This window comes from Felis catus, chromosome C2 (genome assembly GCF_018350175.1).
Source record: "Felis catus isolate Fca126 chromosome C2, F.catus_Fca126_mat1.0, whole genome shotgun sequence".
Lineage (NCBI taxonomy): Eukaryota > Metazoa > Chordata > Mammalia > Carnivora > Felidae > Felis > Felis catus.
Window position 1 is genome coordinate 152,264,913 of NC_058376.1, and position 19,138 is coordinate 152,284,050.

At 40.5% G+C, this 19,138-nt stretch overlaps 1 protein-coding gene across 3 annotated transcripts in view; it reads right to left on the reverse strand.

Annotated features, from left to right (window-relative positions):
• The window catches only part of OXSR1 (oxidative stress responsive kinase 1), a 104,599-nt gene that overhangs the window by 47,625 nt on the left and 37,836 nt on the right, over window positions 1–19,138 (reverse strand). For all 3 annotated transcript variants that reach the window (XM_045037878.1, XM_011286239.4, XM_019810939.3), the window contains exons 4-5: window positions 15,078–15,219; window positions 1,738–1,793 (exon numbers count right to left, since the gene is read on the reverse strand). In XM_045037878.1, the coding sequence (XP_044893813.1) occupies window positions 1,738–1,793; window positions 15,078–15,219 (198 nt within the window). The remainder of the gene's footprint in view (window positions 1–1,737; window positions 1,794–15,077; window positions 15,220–19,138) is intronic.

Sequence of the window (19,138 nt, forward strand, 5' to 3'; positions counted from 1 at the left end):
ACGTTAACTTAGTTGATGAGGCAGCAGCAAGGTTTGAGAGGACTGACTCCAACTCTGAAAGAAGTTCTTCTGTGGGTAAAGCAGTATCGCATACTACAGAGAAATCGTTTGTGAAAAGAAGAGTCAATTGTAGCAGATGTTACTGTTGTCTTATTTTTAAGACCCTGCTATAGCCACCCCCTTGATCAGCCAGCAACCATCGACATGGAGGCCAGACGCTCCGCCAGCAAAAACTTTATGACTCACTGAAAGCTCAAAGGATGGTTAGCATGTTTTAGCAATAAAGTATTTCTAATTAAGGTATGCACATTGTTTTTTCAGAAATACTGTATTGCCCACTTAATAGACTATAATAGAGTGTAAACATAACTTTTATACACTCTGGGAAACCAACAAATTCATTTTACTTGCCATTTTGCAATATTTGCTTTATTGTGGTGGTCTGGAAGTAAACCCACAGTATCTCCAAGTACGCCTGCGCTAGGCATTTACCTGATTACTAGTGAGCCTGAAACCTTTTATTACGTTTATGTTTTGATGTCTTCATTTGGGAATCTTCTGCCCATTTTTTATCTGATTTTTTTCTTAATGAGTTCTTTCTGTATTCTAAATCTAAGCCCTCTGTCAGTTATTCATGCTGCGAATATCTTTTCTACTCTGTGGTTTGCCTTTTTGTTTATTAATGATGATAAACCATTTGTTCTTCTTTCAATAAAGAGAAGCTGGGAATTTTAAAGGAGTCAAATTTATCAATCTTTTATGTTATGTGGCTTGGTTAAAATATTTCCTTAGGTTGGGACATGCAGGAAGATGTGCATTTAAATTATCTTTTTTTTTTTTTAATTCTTTTTAATGTTTTTATTTATTTTTGAGACAGAGAAAGAGCATAAGCAGGGCAGGGGCAGAGAGAGGGGGAGACACAGAATCCCAAGTGGGCTCCAGGCTCTGAGCTGTCAGCACAGAGCCCGACGCGGGGCTTGAACTCACGGACAGACTGTGAGATCATGACCTGAGCTGAAGTCGGACACTCAACCGACTGAGCCCCCCAGGTGCCCCTTAAATTATCTTCTAAGGGTGAAGAAATGATTTGTGGTCTGAGTGATTATCTTTCTCCTGCCAAACACCTGACTGTCCCAGCAGTGTGGGACACCCCGATGAACGGCTCGCTTGACGATCCCGCGGTACAGCCACTCTGGAGGGGTATTTTACCAGGATGGCAGGTCCTAGACTCCAACTCTTACCTCTTCAGCCCTGAATTTGCCAAAAGTGCACTTTCACCTCTCAGATTCCTCTTCTTTTTTTTTTTTTCTATGCTATTTGTCTCTGTCTATAATCAGATTCCTCTTCTTAACTGGCAAACACCCCAATCACCCCAGGACAGAAGCAGCGCTGTATCACTTCTCTATAGCACATCAGTTCACAAACAGTGAGGTCTCTTGACTACCTCTCCCTCAAAGGAAAGCACAGGATGCTGGGAGACCCCATCAAAGATGACTCTCTGCGGGTAAGGAGTGATAACTGGAAGGTAATGAATAATGGACAAAAAATGTCTAACATCAAAACCGCAGGACGAGTGGTGGAGGGTATCTTGAGGGTAAGCAGGGATCGACAACACAGGCTGCTTGACGAGGGACAGTCCAGGAAACAGAAGAGAAAACTGGCTCTGAAAACATCCAAGATAAGTAAGGTGGTTCTACTGACCATTAAATCAAAATTAAAAGAAAAACTAATCATTACCTGCAATCTGTACTGAGCCATCTTCTCCAAGAAGAATATTTCCAGCTTTCACATCTCTTTAAGGAAAAAAAAAATTAAAAAGTTACATATTAAAAAACACCTATTCTTTGGAGTCACAAAATTTAAGCAATTGTTTACTGTATTCACACAACACTGGCAGTAAATTCTCTATTTTACATTAAAGGGTGGTAAGGCCAATAGTAAACGATTTTTAAAATTTTAGTCACTTGTACCAGAATCTAAACATTATAAAGGAAGCTACAATAACAAATAACTTTTTACTATAAGATCTAGAAGACCCAACAAGATTAAATACTCGTTTGGAATAACAGTGGCCAAAGAATGCAACCCTCACCTACCGTCACCTAATTCTACTTTTTGAAATATATTGATTAAAGGAAAAATTTTTTCAGTTCATTCATTTTGAGAGAGAGCGAACATGAGCAGGCAGACAGAGAGGGGGGAGAGAGAATTCCAAGTCAGCGGAAGTCACTGTCAGTGCGGAGCCCGATGCAGGGCTCAAACTCACAAAACCTGAGATAATGACCTGAGCCGAAACCAAGAGTCGGACACTTAACCACTGAGCCACCCAGGCACCCTAAAATATAATGATTTTTTTCCACAACATAATACATGGTCAAAATTTTTATTTTTTTATGTTTTATTTTTTGAGAGAGCGAGTGCACAAGCAGGGTAGAGGGACAGAGAGAGAATCTCAAACAGGCTCCATGCTCAGCACAAGAGCTCGGTAAGGGGCTCGGTCCCTAGGATCATGACCTGAGCTGAAATCAAGAGTCAAACATTTAACCGACTGAGCCATCTGAGGCACCTCGCAAAAACTGTAAATGGTATGTGGTTAAAAACAGGGACTATCCTACGCCTGAGACATAAAGATAGATATCAATCGTTCAAACATCTTTATATTTTTAATCGGTAACTATTTGTAACTCAAATAGTACACATGCACACATTCTTATTATAAAAACCTAAATATCACCGAAGAGCCCAAAGTCCCTCTACTCACCATTCTCAAGTCTAGAACTTTCTTCACAGTTTTCAACTATTACCAGTCTAGTCAATACAATATGTCCCTGTGACCTACCTCGGCTTTTCTTCCAACAGAAATGATACTACACTATCCATTCAAAGCTACAACTTGTTTTTCCCATACAACAATGTGTTAGCAATATCTGGCAAAATTTAAAATCCTCAAATCCTGAGTAGTAGCAAATCCACTTCTTGATAACCCAGAGAAACCCCCACCCGTGTACAAACAAGGACATCACTGCAGCATTGTTTGTAATAATAAACCAAAAATGATAACAACCTAGAAAGCCAACAATAGCAGAAAAGTTGAACTAATTTTGTTACAGCCATAAAATGGAATAAGGTCAATCAACATGGTTTGACTTGAAATACCCTCTAACACATACTACTAAATGAACAAATCAAATGAGAGGACAGCGCATTTTGTAGGGCATCATTAATGTTACACACACACACACACACACACACACACACACACACACACACACTTTACATTTATTCCAAATGGAGAGTAATGAATGTTTCCTTCTGTGGAGAGGAATGGGCTTGGAATCAAGGCAAACAGTGTTGAATATCTTGTGGAAATGTGATCATGTATTTATTTTGTAATTAAAAATAAATATACAGAGAGCCAGTCTTTGAGGCTAGACAAGAAAGAGCAAGGCTAGCTCACGGAGGAAGGCTTTGTCATGAAGAGGAACCAGCGAAAAGCACAACACTTCATCCTTTTCCTATTCCTGTCTTATCTCTTATCTTTAGATCATAACCATTCCTCAAAAAAAAAAAAAAAAAAAAATCAAGGGGCACCTGGGTGGCTGAGTTGGTTAAGCATCCAACTTCGGTTCAGTTCATGATCTCATGGTTCGTGGGTTCGAGCCCCGTGTCGGGCTCTGTGTGACAGCTCAGAGCCTGGAGCCTGCTTTGGATTCTGTGTCCCCCTTTCTCTCTACTCCTCCTCCACTCGTGCTCTGTCCCTCTCTCTCTCAAAAATAAACATTAAAAAAAATTGTTTTTAATCAACAATAATTTCACAACTGTGTGTATCAGCTTCACCATACCACAACATGCAACACTTTTCCTGAATGCATACTGACGCATGAGGCAATCACGCTGCTGAGTACTCTGCACTGTTCATACATCCACGCAATTCACACGGCATTCTCCCAGAGCTGACTTAGACTCCAGCTAAGTCTACTCTACAAGCAATTTACACACCCTTCTCCCAGAGCTGACCCAGAGTAGAGCCCAGCTAAGTCTACTCTACAAACAAAGTCTCTGACTCCAGATACTATGAATAGGAGAAAACTGAAGACCTTCCCTTCCCTTGGTGACAAAAACCATCCAAGTCAACCACCAACTTTTAACTCCCTTTTCTGAGTTCATCTGGAATGACACCTAAAACTCAAAAAATGTATACTTTAGTCACTTCCTCCTCTGTATTTTTGCAGCAGGCTGTAACACAGCATTAGCCCAGACTACAGAAATGTGATCATAATCTTCAGGCTGCCTCTTTCAGCACGAGCTAAGATCTGGACCTGTACCTTAATAGATTCCTATATCACCTGCACTTACTTACTTACTAGCAGTATCATTAGTAAACAGGAGACATCTCCCAGATATTCACCGAATATATTTAAATAACTAAGGAGACAATTTCCTTAAATACTCTTCTGGAGATAAGTGGAAGTATTAAATGAATGAATGAATGAATGAATAAATGAGTAAATAAATAAATCCAACTAAATACCCAAATAAAACTTGACTGTTTCCTTTCCACCGTCTCAAACCCCAATTTCCACTTCCTAACTCTGTTCCAAATGTTAGGGTTATAAAGTAATACACTGCAGTCAAACAAGACAACCTAACTATCCAACAACAGGAGACCAAACTGTGGTATATCTATGCAATGAAATACTATGAATAGCAGTGAACATACGAATATGGAAACATCACCAAATATATCCTTAAGTGAAATAATACTATGTATGTATGTTTCCACTGTCTTCTTTTTTAAGCAAAAAAAAAAAAAAAAGAGGGATATACATATGTTTATATTGGCATAAAATCTCTCTCAAAGGAGTCACAAGAAAATGGCAAGAAATGGTTCCATTTAGACCAGGATACCAGAGGTTCAGGGAAGGAGGAAGACTTTTTAAAAAATACTTTATTTAAAAAAAAAAAACAACTTTATTTTTTAGAACGATTTTAGATTTACAAAGAAATTGAGAAGACAGTGCGGAGGCATTCCCACATGCCTTACGCTTAGTTTCCCCCATTGCTAACGTCTTACATTAGTACGGTACTTTTAGCACATTTAATGAGACCAGTACTGATGCATGATTATTAAAGTCCACAACTTACTCAGATTTTTTAAAGTTTTTACCTAATGTCCCTTTTCGGTCCCAGGATCCCATTCAGGATTCCACATTAAATTAGTTATGTCTCCTTAGGTTCTGCTTGTCTATGACAGTTTCTTTGACTTTCCTTGTTTTTGATGACCTTGACAGCTTTGAGGAATAATGGTCAAGTATTTTGTAGGATGCCCCTCTAATGGAATCTGCCTCATGATCAGACTGGCGTTACGAATTTTTGGAAGGAAAACCACAGAAGTGAAGTGCCATTTTTATCACATGATATCAAGGTACATAGTATCAATATGATTCAGTACAGGACTTTTTTTTTTTTTTAATCATATACCATTTTGTGCTTTTTTGAATATTTAAGTCACATACATGTGTTACCTATTCAAATAATGTTTTATACAAGTTTTTGTTTTTTTGGGAAGTGAAGAGACAATAATCTATTTTCAGTAGAGCCTGCACTTAGGGTGACTACTTTTCCCGATCAGCTCCTCAGATAATCAGTTCCATGCTTCCCATTTGAAACCAAAGTGCAGTGTGCAGAACAGCTTCCAGGAGTTAAAGCAGGAGAAAATCATGAGGCTAAATGGCTCACTGGACAATCAAACATACCAGTCTGTCCTCATGGGCAACAGGACAACTGACCTTCCAAGAAAAAGATTTGCAACTAAATACCTGGAAATCCATAAAGGCCTTAAGAAAACAACCTTTCTTACTCTGCCACAAAATCCAAGCAACCCAGCAGCCCAACAGTTAAATTCACTATTCATTCTTAAATAAAAAACAACAGTGAGTTTTGTTTTTCACAGCTTAAGGCCATTTCTCACATGTCACTATTGCACCAAAGTGACAAACTCCTTGTAAAATTAGAAGGAATATCATATTTTTCATAAGGAGCCCCTTTTTAAAAAAAAATGTTAAAAAAAATAAAGGGAATATCATAGAGAGAAATAAGAAAGAACAGTGAGTATTTTCACAGCTTAAGGCCATTTCTCACATGTCACTACTGCCCCAAAGTGACAAATTCCTTGTAAAATTAAAAGGAATATCATAGGCATGCTTGACTCTTTCATTAGCAGACAGCAAAAGTTACTGCCCGAAACATGTTTATGACTCATCAACAGGCATAGTTTGTGGAAAACTCAAAAAAGGTCAAGAGAAGCAAAGAATCAAAATGAAAGCTGGAAAATACACTACATTTTAAGCATCTTTTTTTTTTAATGTTTATTTTTCAGAGAGAGAGAGAGAGAGACAGACAGAGAGTGAGCGGGGGAGGGGCAAAGAGAGAGAGGGAGACACAGAATCCGAAGCAGGCTCCAGGCTGTCAGCAGGAAGCCCGACGTGGGGCTCGAACTCAGGAACCATGAGATCATGACCTGAGGAGAAGTCAGACACTTAACCGACTAAGCCACCCAGGCACCCTAAGCATCTTAAACTGACTAGCCAACATTTCTGCTGGGGCAAACCTCTTTAATGGGGAAAATATTGGAGCAGGTAGATACAGAGAGAAAAGTTTAGATACAGAGAGAAAGTCTAATTTAGAGACATGTTCACCCTAGTTAAAACCTCTAAACACAGTGAAGATGGAGGAAAATTATTTGACCCAATCCACCAGTCTAAACCACAAATGTACCCAAAATAAAGATGAGAAGCGGCAAAAACTACTACATAGGTTCAGCTGTCCCCCAGGAAGGCCGCCTTCTCCCAAGCCTGCTGAAATCTCAGAGTAGCTCACAGCTCAGAGTGGTTGCTGCTGAAGTTTAAGCAGCGGTTCTCAGTCTTCGATGCACATCACAATCACCTGGGGAGCTTTTAAAGGTCCCAATGCTGGGGCGCCTGTGTGGCTCAGTCGGTTAAGTGTTGACTTCGGCTCAGGTCATGATCTTGTGGTTCATGAGTTTGAGCCCCGAGTCAGGATGTCAGGATCTGCGCTGACAGCTCAGAGCCGGGAGCCGGCTTTGCGGATTCTGTGTCTCCCTCTCTCTCTGCCTCTCCCCTACTCGTTCTCTGTCTCAAAAATAAATAAAACATTAAAAAAATATTTTTTTTAACTCCCAATGCCAATGCCTCATCTCAGACCAACCGAATGGACTTCTTGCAATGGATCCAGGAATCAGTACTTATTAAAGTTTCCTAGGTGATTCCAGTATGTAGCCAAGGTCGAGAATCTCTGTTTTAGAGTGGGAAGGTAAAGAATCCATTCCAGCAACATGGCAAAATATGTATGGCAAACAGTCTTGCGTCACTACTGCCCGGGCCTTTGCTGCAAAACCCACCATTCCCCTGCTACACAAACAAAGAAATGCTGGATACATTAGGAAGGGAAACTGTCACACCGCTGAACATGAACTAAAATGAAATCCTCAAGTTTCAGAAATGAAAGGAACACTTAAGAGCCAGAGCAGTAAGCCTTGAGAGAGAGAAGACAAGCTGCCCCACATGGCTGGGAATCTCGGATTTTAAAATGGTCCTGGACCGGTTTAAGGTTGCGAGTACAATTGAGACCCTTGCATAAAACCAGGAGCCTGGAAAGAATGAGCCACAGTGAAAGATACCCTTAACAAAAGTAAACTAGCATAGCCATATTAAAATAAGATGTAATTCGGGGCGCCTGGGTGGCGCAGTCGGTTAAGCGTCCCACTTCAGCCAGGTCACGATCTCGCGGTCCGTGAGTTCGAGCCCCACGTCGGGCTCTGGGCTGATGGCTCAGAGCCTGGAGCCTGTTTCCGATTCTGTGTCTCCCTCTCTCTCTGCCCCTCCCCCGTTCATGCTCTGTCTCTCTCTGTCCCAAAAATAAATAAATGTTGAAAAAAAAAAATTTAAAATAAGATGTAATTGTCTTTAATACAAAAGCATTTCTAGGAATAAAGAGGGTCATTATATTATTTTTTTAAAGAGGAATAATTCACCAGAAAGACAACAATCCCGAAAGGGTCACTGGATTCCAGGGCTCCTTCTCACGAACCTCTGGTTTCCATTGTTCTGACAGGAAGTCAGCTCTCAGTCATACTGAAGCTCTCTGTCTTAGCTTGTTCTGTTCAAGCTGCTATAACAAAAATACCACAGCCTGGGTAACTTAACCAACGTTTATTTCTCACAGTTCTGGGGGCTGGGAAGTCCCAGATCAAGGCAGTGTCTGGTGAGGGTCCACTTCCTCCTGGTTCATAGGTGTAGGAGTGCAGACAACACTGACTCCATCTTTGGCCCTCCATTTTGTCCACGCCCGCACAATGGCCTCCCTCGGGGCCACGTGTTCCAGTCCCCATGGAGGTTAATGCATGCCCTGACCAGATGCAGGAAGGCTCGTGCTGACCTTCCCTAAAGTGACACACACAGAGGTGCCACTTTAGATATCTACCCCTTGACATCACCCCCATGCCCCTCACGGTATAAAAACTGGGGGTGAAGATGTGGACTGGGAGGTGAATGGAGGCAGACAATAGCGGCCACAGCTGCTTGGATCGCCAAGTTCATGCAATCCCCCTGTCAGGAAGTTACCCCCAGTAAAACTCTGTAAATGGTACGGAGTGACTTTCGACGTTTTTCATTCTCAAAGTGACTTCTCGGTGTGGAGGTGACATTACTGACCCGCCTCCACCTTTCAACCACAGGTGACCATCTTTTCACTTTGTCTTCACGTGGCAAAAGGAGCCAGGGAGTTCTCTGGGGTCTCTTTTGTAAGGACAATAATCCCATTCATGAGGGCACCACCCTTATGACTTAATCACATTCCCAAGGCCCCACCTCCAAACACCACCACAATGGTGATTAGTTTCAACACATGGATCCTTGAAGAATCGGAAACGTTCATCCTACAGCACTACGCCCCCTACGTGATGGGCTGTTTTCCTCTTGCTGCTGCCAAGATGCTCTGTGCTTGCATTTCAACGGTGTAATTGTAACGTGTCTGCTTACAGATTTCTTTGTATCTGTCTTCACCATGGTTCACGGTTTGGAAGTGGGGGGGCTGTTATTTCTCCCAGTATTTTTTTCTGTCTCTTTTACTCATTTAGCTAAATGAGAGCTGATATATATGTATATACTCAGAGTAGATGTTACGGTCATACAAAACTGAGCAAAAATGGGGATGGAATTACCTACCTCGTAAAGCAACCGTAACCGTAAAGATTCAAAGAGGTAATTAATGCAGGTGATGCACTCAGGACACCATACAGCACACGAGCTTCAGTGAATGCGCAGTATTGCTATCTACGCCCGAGGTCAACAAACATTTTCTTAAAGGCCCAGGGAGTACACGTTTTAGGCTCTGTGGGCCAGATGTTCTCTGTCACCACTACTTTGTTTTCATAGTGCTAAAGCAGCCACGGACAACCAATAAATGAATGGGCGTGGCTGTCCTGCTGTTGCTTTTACAAAAAACAGGCATCAGGCTGTGTTTGTCAATCCCTGATGGTCCACATGGCGACAGAAGATGGGCTTTTTCCTCTCAGAGAACAGTCTATCCATAAGTGACATCAGTCCAGTAAGGTGACTCCGTAGAATCAGGGAGTCAGGCTCCTTCTATGTTATTGCTTTATCTTCCCCCTAAGTTCTTGCTACATAGCTCAGGATGGCTTACCACCACATCCACATTTCAGGGGAAGGAAGGAAAGGGGAAACAGAGGTTATGCCACTTTCTGTTAGCAGTGGTTCTCAGGACATTTGGCAATGTCTGGAGACATCCTGGGTTGTCACACTGGGTGTGGGGGATGAGGGAGGTGCTGCTGGCATGTAATGGGTAGGAGTCAGGGATGTTGCTTAATATGTCCTACAACAGAGTTCAGCCCCTGCAACAAAGCACTATCCAACCCACATGCCAATAGGGCTGGGGGTTGGGGGGGGGGGTGGCGGTGAGAAAACCTGCTAAGGGAACAACTTTGAAGTAGTATACATTTTTGTTCTCACCACAGTGGCTAGAAATTCATTCACACAGGTGTATCTGACCTGCATGGTAGGCTATGAAATGTTGCCTTTCTTCTGGATGGTCATACGCCCAGTAAAAATGTTACCTTTTACGCTCTTTTTCTTTGAAAAGAAGAGGAGACCCACTCGGGGCCAAGTAGCAGTTTCTGGCATTTTTTCCCCCCTAGAAGACTGATGAACATGAAATCAGAACTGAGGTATTAACTGAATTCTGTTCATCGAGAGCATTAAGGTATATATTCATAGGGTTACCGCTATCCAGCGGTTAGGAATCGTGTTTTTCAGGCCACCTTTTCCTCTTGCCAGTGCAGGAAATACAGTCCCAAAGCTTTACTCTTTGGTCATGCCCTTTTCAGTCATCTGTTAACCCATTATTGTAGCTAGGAACAAAATGACAGGATACAATTTTAAATGAAAAACCCTACTGTCTTAAGAATATACCTTCAATGCTTCCAAGATGTCTGGTTTATATATTATTCCTTTCAGTCAACTGTTCTTCATAAGCATAAAAAGAGTTCATTTTCTTTATAAGACTTAAGCTGGTTGGAAAATTTACACAGCTAGAAAGCATTATTCATTTTTATGTAGAGTAAGATACTTTTATAAATGGCTGATTGCATTGGTAGATGTTTAAAAAAAACTTTTTTTTTACATTTATTTATTTTTGAGAGACAGAGCGTGAGCAGGGGAGGTGCAGAGAGAGGGGGAGACCCAGAATCCGAAGCCGGCTCCAGGCTCCAAGCGGTCAGCACAGAGCCTGACGCGGGACTCTAACTCACAAACTGTGAGATCATGACCTCAGCCGGAAGTCGGATGCTTAACCGACTGACCCACCCAGGCGCCCCTATATATGTTAATTTTTTTTAAATGGTGCTATTATCAGAATAACCTAATTAAAGGTCTGTATGTGTGTCCATGTGGGGGTGAGGAGATTACTTGCTTTTTTCCCTCCCTATTCTGATTCATTCCTTAAAGCCTCAGTTTTAGAACTTGATAGTTGTCTGACCTTTGATCAGTTACTTTTCTGAGCCTTTGTTTATCTATTTGCTGAGAGATTAGGGTTAAGTAGGTGAGCTTTAAAAAATTGAGGTATGGGGCACTTGGATGGCTCAGTAGGTTGAGCGTCCAACTTCACTTCAGGTCATGATCTCGCAGGTTGTGGGTTCGAACCCCGCATTGGGCTCACTGTCAGTCTGTCAGTGCAGGGACCACTTCGGATCCTCTGTCCCCCTCTCTGTACCCCTCCCCGCTAGCGCTCTCCCAAAAGCAAATAAATATATTTTAAAAAATTTTAATAAAAGTTGAGATATCACTGACGAATAAAATTGTAAGATATTTAAAGTGTACAATGTGCTTGTTTGACGTATGGACACACTGGGAAAGGATTCTTCCCACCAAGATAATTAACATACCTGTTACCTTATATGTTTACTTTTCGGGTTTTTTTTTTTTTTTTTTTTTTTTTGGTGAGAACACTTAAATTCTACTCTCTTAGCAAAACTTACTCATAACTGAGTTTGTATTCTTTTACCAATCTCTCCCTATTTTCCCTATCCCACCCGCACTCCCCACCCCAGCAGCCACTTCTCCACTCTCCGTTTCTAGTTCAACTTTTCTTTTCTTTAGCTTCTACATACAAGTGATACCAGGCAGTTATTTGTGTTTCTCTTTCTGGCCTAATTCACTTAGCATAGTGCCTTCCAGGTTCATCCATATTGTCGCAAACCACAGCGTTTCCTGCTTTCTTTTTTTTTAATGGCTAAATAATAATCCACTACATATACCACATCTTTATCCATTCATCCACTGATGGACACTTAGGTTATTTCCACAGCTTGGCTCTGAGATGATGACTTCACTTTCTTTGAGTATATACCCAGCACTGGAATTACAGGATCATATGTAAAAATAATTCTATTTTTAATTTTTTTGAGGAACCTCCATACTGTTTCCCATGGTGGCTGTATCAGTTTATGTTGCCACCATCAGTGTACAAAAAGGTTCCCTTTTCTCTACATCCTCATCCAGGATCTGTTATCTCCTGTCTTTTTGAAAACAGATATCCTAACAGATATGCGATGATATCTTACTGTGGTTTTGACTGTATTTCCCTGAGGATTAGGGAAATAGATCATCGTTTTTGGGAAAATGTCTATTTGGAGCCTTTGCCCATTTGAAATTAGGTTATTTGGGAGTTTCTGTCTCTGAGTTGTACAAATTCCTTGTATATTTTGGATATTAACCCCTTATCAGACCACGTGGATTGCACACATTTTCTCCCGTTCCATGGGTTGCCTTTTTATTTTGTTGATGGTTTCCTTTGCTGTGAAGAAGCTTTTGAGTTTGGTGTAGTCCCACCTGTTTAATTTTTCTTTTCCTGCCTTTGCTATTGGTGTCACATCCAAAAAAAAAATCTGTATTTCATGTATTCCCATTCTGATCTTTGAAAATTTACTTCCTTCTGCTAACTTTGGGTTTAGTCTGTTCTTAATTTTCTTTTCTAGTTCCGTAAAGGTAGGTGATTTTTAAGATTACAATCTTGTGTCTCCCGCCTTTTTTCTGCCTTTATTTTAATTGAGCATTTTACATGATCCCATTTTCCTCTCCTCTCTTAGCATATCAATTCTTTTTTCATTTTTTAGTGGCTGCCCTAGAGTTTGCTATAAACATTTACAACGAACCCAAGTCCATTTTTTAAAGAGCACTATACGACTTCTCTGAGTTTTCTTTTAGTCTCACATATCCTGGACCGGGCACTAGAAAGTCTCTCAACCCAGAACTATGAACAGGCATACGCAACAAACAAACAAACAAAACAAGAATTTTAAAAATCCTCCACGCCTGCTCTCTGGGGCCAAAGGAGCAGAAAAGGGACAGCCTAGCACAGACCTAGCAAAGGACCCATAGCTGGAGTCACAGGCTGGCCCACTGTGCCGGAACCAGAGGTTTTAAGCGAAGACCAAATGGGAAACCCCATCCTCTGCCCCACACCCACGGCAGCAGGTAGGCCCATACTACCCACCCCAGTAGCACCAACAGCCCAGCCAGCATCTATTGGCCCAGTAGCCGGCTGTAGAGAGCAACCTGGGCCCAGCACTTCCTGGCACTTCACACAGAGGCAAAGGACAACCCAGACCCAGTGTCTTCCAACTCTCTACCCAGCAGCAAAAGGTGGCCCAGGGAAATGCCTTCATCCCCACAGGCAATACTAACAGAGAACGAATGGGAGCCCCACTGGCACCACGTGGCGTGGGCCACAGGATGGGCCCCCAAAAGTGCTCACAGACCCACAGGGACAGCATCCATCTTCCACCTTCCACCTAGCAGCATCAGGCCTGGGGCATTCTACTCTGCTCTCAATGGTGGCATCAGCAGGATTGAGCAGAGAACCCCAGCAGTGCCGGGTGAACAAAGCAAACCAGAACAGCACTGTAATGGCTCTAAAAATCAAACTGTCATTGGAACTACAGCCCACAAAAGTAGACTAGGTCTTATGTTCTAAACCTCAACAGGGCAAACACCTGCTAAGATATATACTTAAATGGGATCAAGAGTCTCCTAACATGATATGCAAGATATCCAGGATACAATTTAAAAATCACTCATCATACCAAGGACCAGGAAGAACTTCAATAAGAGAAGACAACTGACATCAACACCGAGACAAATCAGATCTTGGAATTAATTATATGCCAAGAATTGTAAAGCAGCCATTGTAAAAATGCTTCCACATGCAATTTGGGATTATCAAAACAAATGAAAAACAGAAAATCTCAGCAAAGAAATAAAAGTGATAAAAAGAAAAAGAATCAGATTATCTAAAAGACTATAATAACTGAAATACTCAACGGGCTCTATAGTAGAATGCAGAGGACAGAATCAGAACTTGAGAACACATCAATAGAATCCACTCAGTCTTAACAGAGAAAACAAATACGATGACAAAACCTGAACTGAGCCTCAGGACTTCTAGTACAATAACAAAACAGCTACCTTTTGTATTATCAGAGTCCCAGAAAAAGAGGAGGAAAAAAAAATGGATTAAGAAACTACCCAAAGGTATGACTGCTGAAAACTTCCCAGACTTGGTGAAAGACAACATCCTACAGATTCAAGGAGTTTGGGAACCCCAAACAGAATATACCTAAAGAAGTTCACACCAAGACATCATAATTAAACTTCAGAAAACCAAAGAAAAAATCTTGAAAGCAGCCAGAGAAAAACAACATCATAGAACACTAATTCAAATGACAGACTTCTGATCTGAAACCACGGAGGCCAGAATTAAGTGGTAGAGCACCTTTCAATTGCTGAAGGAAAAGCACAGTCAACAGCAAATTCTTATACCCAGTGAAATTATCCTTGAGAATGACCACCCCCCCCCCCACCGTGCCAAAAAAAAAGTCTGATATGAAGGAAAACCAAATCCAGGGATTAAACAGATTTGAGTAACACAGTAAACCATCATCATTTGGATTCTTCTTATCTGTACCCAGGGAATGAATAGAGATGGCCAGGAATACTTGGACCATAAAATTATACATAGCTTTTTACATTAAAAAAAAAAAAAAAAAAGCTTTAATAAGAAGTTATTTTACAAAGAGCTTTTAATAATTTGAGAAAACACTCAAGACAAAATATTAAAAAAACACAGTAAGAAGCAACAGACAAAACTAGAAATATAGTTTTAAGTATCTTGTGAGCACATAAAAGAAACTAGAAAGAAATATTACAAAACATGATCAGTGATTACAATGATTGCCTCCCGACAGGAAATTATGAATTTTTCCTGTTTTTGTATTTCCCGATTTAACTAAAATCTTTACTTTTTCAATCCTTGCTAGCTGTGTAATTAAAACCCGAACCACAATGTGCTGGCTGAAACTCGCGATTCCGAGAGCCATGACAACATTCAGAGGTTATGAATTCGGCAGAAGAATGGGGAATGGCCTCAACAAAATGAGACGGCACTGCACCTTCCCCAAAAGAAGAGTGTTGTCGTTTACATACCTGTGAATCTGTCCGTTTTTATGCAGGTATTCCAACCCTTCCAGCACTTCTCTAAGTATTGTAGCAATGGTAGCTTCGTCTAGGACTCCACTTTTGTGCTCCCCCTTTGCCACAATGTGCTTAATAATATCGAGAACAGAACCTAAAAACCGAAGACAAAATTTGCCATAAACTTTTGACTCATGTCATATAATTCAAAGCCATTTTGAAATTAAACCAACGTAAACCTTTTCACAAACTTAATTGTATAGGAAAGGAAAAAAAAGCAAACACAAGGAAATACAGAAGTTTAAAATTAATAACTTCTTCTCCATTTTAATCTAAAACAGAAAGCAGCCTACTATCCAAATAGCAGTGTTACACCAGCATTTCCTTTAGACTTTTTAGTAAGAATTTGGAAAAGGTGGTAGAGGATTTTTAACCAGGTCTGAAGAATGCCTAGGTAAACCTTACCCATCTATAACACATTAGTATAAGATACCACGAACGAATTTAAGTTTCCGACACTGGATCAGACTATGCAACACTGTATGATTAAACATATAAAAATACAATTGCGACACAGGTCAGATTACAGTAGAAATACTTGGAAAGTCAGGGTCACATGTGGGTTAAAATTAATTTTCAGTTTAATAAATAATAAGTAAGGCAAGGAAAAAAATGAAAGGATAAAAAAACGGCAGTTCTCTCTAAATAATAGCTACGATGTATTAGCAATCCCACTCTTCCCAGGATCAGAAATAATGCCCCGACTAAAAACTGGGGGGAGGGAGGGAAAAGATACCTACATAGTAATTAAAATCATAGAACCTTGACTGCCATACATAATTATAATAAAAAGTCTGCTGAAGATTAGTAAGATTTCTGGTAGTACAATGGCCCATAAAGATCCCAGAACCCAAACGAAACAATCTCTAATATTAGAAATTGTGCCAAGAAGTAGAATATAACAAACTGCACAGAAAAGATTAGATTTCCATTTCTTGGCACAAGACCTGAATGATCAAGACTAAAATTGAAACACAAACTTATGTTGAAAACTTGCCCTGGTGGGTGCTTTCATTTCACACACTTAACAAGTAAAAAATGTACTTCCAAATAGATGGAAAGCAGGGTCTAGATGGGATCCTCCAAAACATGGGAGGACAGAACACACATTTACTTCAGCTCCCACTTGAAATCCATTAACTCCATACACTTGATAAAACAGGCATAAACCCCGGATGAAAAAGAAAACAGAGAAGATAAAGAAGAGAGACAACAATCATGTTTTGGAGGAAGGAAAACAAAAAGCTAAGCAGAAGAGAGAAATCTGAAACTCCAATGCCTGTGGAGGACTATACCAATTAGGAAATGGCGTATCCCAATAGAGCACATACACCAAGGACTACCTAAGGGGAAGTGAGAGGAGATTGAAGAAAAGGGCTGGAAACGGGAAAACTGGGTGAAAATTCGTATAATGGGGAAGAAGATGCCCAGATTCCTCCTTCTCTCTCTGGAAACCAGACCACTGCCACTCCCCATGTCCAGCAGGAAGACAGGCAGTTTACTTTCTGGAGACAGTGAACCAGGGAGGCTCCAGATCCCAGGTGGTGTTTTCTAATACACTATCAGACTTTCCCCTCTTTCTTGCTGGGATTCACAAGACTGTGACTCACACAGGGGGAGGCCTAAAGGAGACATTTTAAAAGTTCCGCTTAATCAATCACATATTAATCTCCAAAGCAAAGTCACTATACCACCAGGCCATATGTCTCATTTTTTTGAGAAATCCAGGCCAAATAAGAACTGCTTAGTAAGAAGACATTTGTATAAACGCCAATTGAGATACACGTTTGTAATGCAAAGAATATCGAAAATAGGGAATGCAGAGGGGAAAATTCCTACTAGGAATTAAAAACTAACACAATGTATTCATTCAACAATTTGGCCATATTATATGCAAGATTTAGAACTGGGGGCCACAAAACATGTCAAGATACACATGGCACAACAGTTGACTCTGGGAATTTCCTGTCTGGTAGATCAAGAAAATGGAGCAATAAAGACCTAGGGTACATAAAAGGTTATTAGATCTGTATTTTTAAAGAGTTTGAACCAGGAACTCCTTTTTAAAATCTTAAAAGATCGGGGCGGCTGGGTGGTTCAGTCGGTTAAGGGTCCGACTTTGGCTCAGGTCATGATCTTGCAGTTCGTGGGTTCGAGACCCATGTCGGGCTCTGTGCTGACAGCTCAGAGCCTGGAGCCTGCCTCACATTCTGTCTCTGTCTCTCTCTCTGCCCCTCCCCTGCTCATGCTCTGCGTGTCTGAATAAAATAATAAACATTTAAAAAAAAAATCTTAAAAGATTTTTAATGATTTCACAACACCAATGATCAATGGGGAAATTAAAGCGGTGCACATCCCCAGTCTATGTTCATAACAGACATTTTCAACAAGCTGTATAAAAAGCCCCCTCTTTCGTGGTATAAAATTTCTTCTCCAATTCAGTCTCCCAACAATATAATTTTTATTGGTGGAGGGATAATCATGCCACTAAGACCTTTATCTTTAATTGATAAATTTGGTCCTAGAAAGTACCCATTTGTTCCCATATGATTTCTTCAGCATCTTGTAGCATCCAACATGATGATGGTGCTTATAATCCTCCCTCCTCAAATATCAAAATTACATGGAAGTCTTCATATCACTAAGAAAGGTGAAGGTAAGATACGCTAAGCAAAAGAAGACTGCAGATTATCACTGGATGAATCAATTAACACCTAAAGAAAATTAAGAGTAAAAAGGGAAGGTTGTAACAGCATGCACCGTCTTATATCCTTGGGCACGATCTGGAAGAAATATTTTACACAGATAATCAGACCTCAAACTTTAACACATGAAGGAATTAGTTGGCAAACTAGTTAAAAGTGCAGATTTCCAGATCTCACAGACTGTCTGTCATTCAAGAGATCTAAAGTGGGCCCAAGAAGGTGTATTTTAACAACCTAGGCTCCTAGATGAACACTGTCCATTGAAACCTAAGCATTTCTCAGAGTAATAGCAAGGAGAATGGAAAACGAGAGGGAATAAGCACAAATTTGGTAACAAAGCGAAAAGTTAAAATGTAAACAACCTATTCCAAAAATCCATCTCATGTCTGCTTTCCTAGCCTATGGCACAGAACATTTAAAAAGCAATGCAAAACTTTTACTGTCCAAGAATATCATTATTACATATTAAAATACTTTTGAAAAAGTAGCAAAGGAGCTTCCAGGTTAAGGCACTTGTGAAATCTCCTAATTATATTGCTCAATCAAATTATTCAGTCAACATGTTTATTGCCTCAGTTTACTTTTATGAAACAACACTCTTGGAATCCGAAATTAGCTCATTTTAGTTATCAGAATTTCTGCCAAGAAGCTTTAACCAATATTCAGCCACTGGGTTTTGTTCGTTTTCTTCCTGAGCCATGGAAGGTTTCAAAGGGGTCAAATTTGCTTGGGCTGAATATTCCACTTCAGACAAATAGACATACCCCTCCGTTGTTGCCTGAACAACCAAAGATGGTCCCTATTATTAATACCGGATATTTCACTCGGGTCCTGCTTAGATCGAAGAAGTTCCCATACTTGGGGCACCTGGGTGGCTCAGTCGGTTAAGGTTCCAACTTCAAGCTCACGTCATGATCTCACGGTTCACGAACTCAAGCCCCATGTCGGGCTCTCTGCTGTCAGTACGGAGCCCGCTTCGCTTCGTATCTTCTATCCTCCTTTCTCTCTGTCCCTCCCCAAGTCGCTCTCTCTCAAAAATAAAAATAAAATAAACTTGAAAATGAAAAACTTCCCATACTTTTTTTTATGTCTTAGAAGATGACAAAGTTGAGAGCATCTCTAAACAACAAAATAATTCACTAAGACAGTGAATTTAAATTAGATTTCTGCATTGCTACAAGTCATCACTCTAAGTCGAATAGGTAATTCTCTCTTCTCCTTTCAGAAACTTTCTTAATTACTTTGATTTCTAAAACTCTTACATTGCAGTTTGGTGCTAATAAGCTGCAGAAATAGCTCTTTAGATCA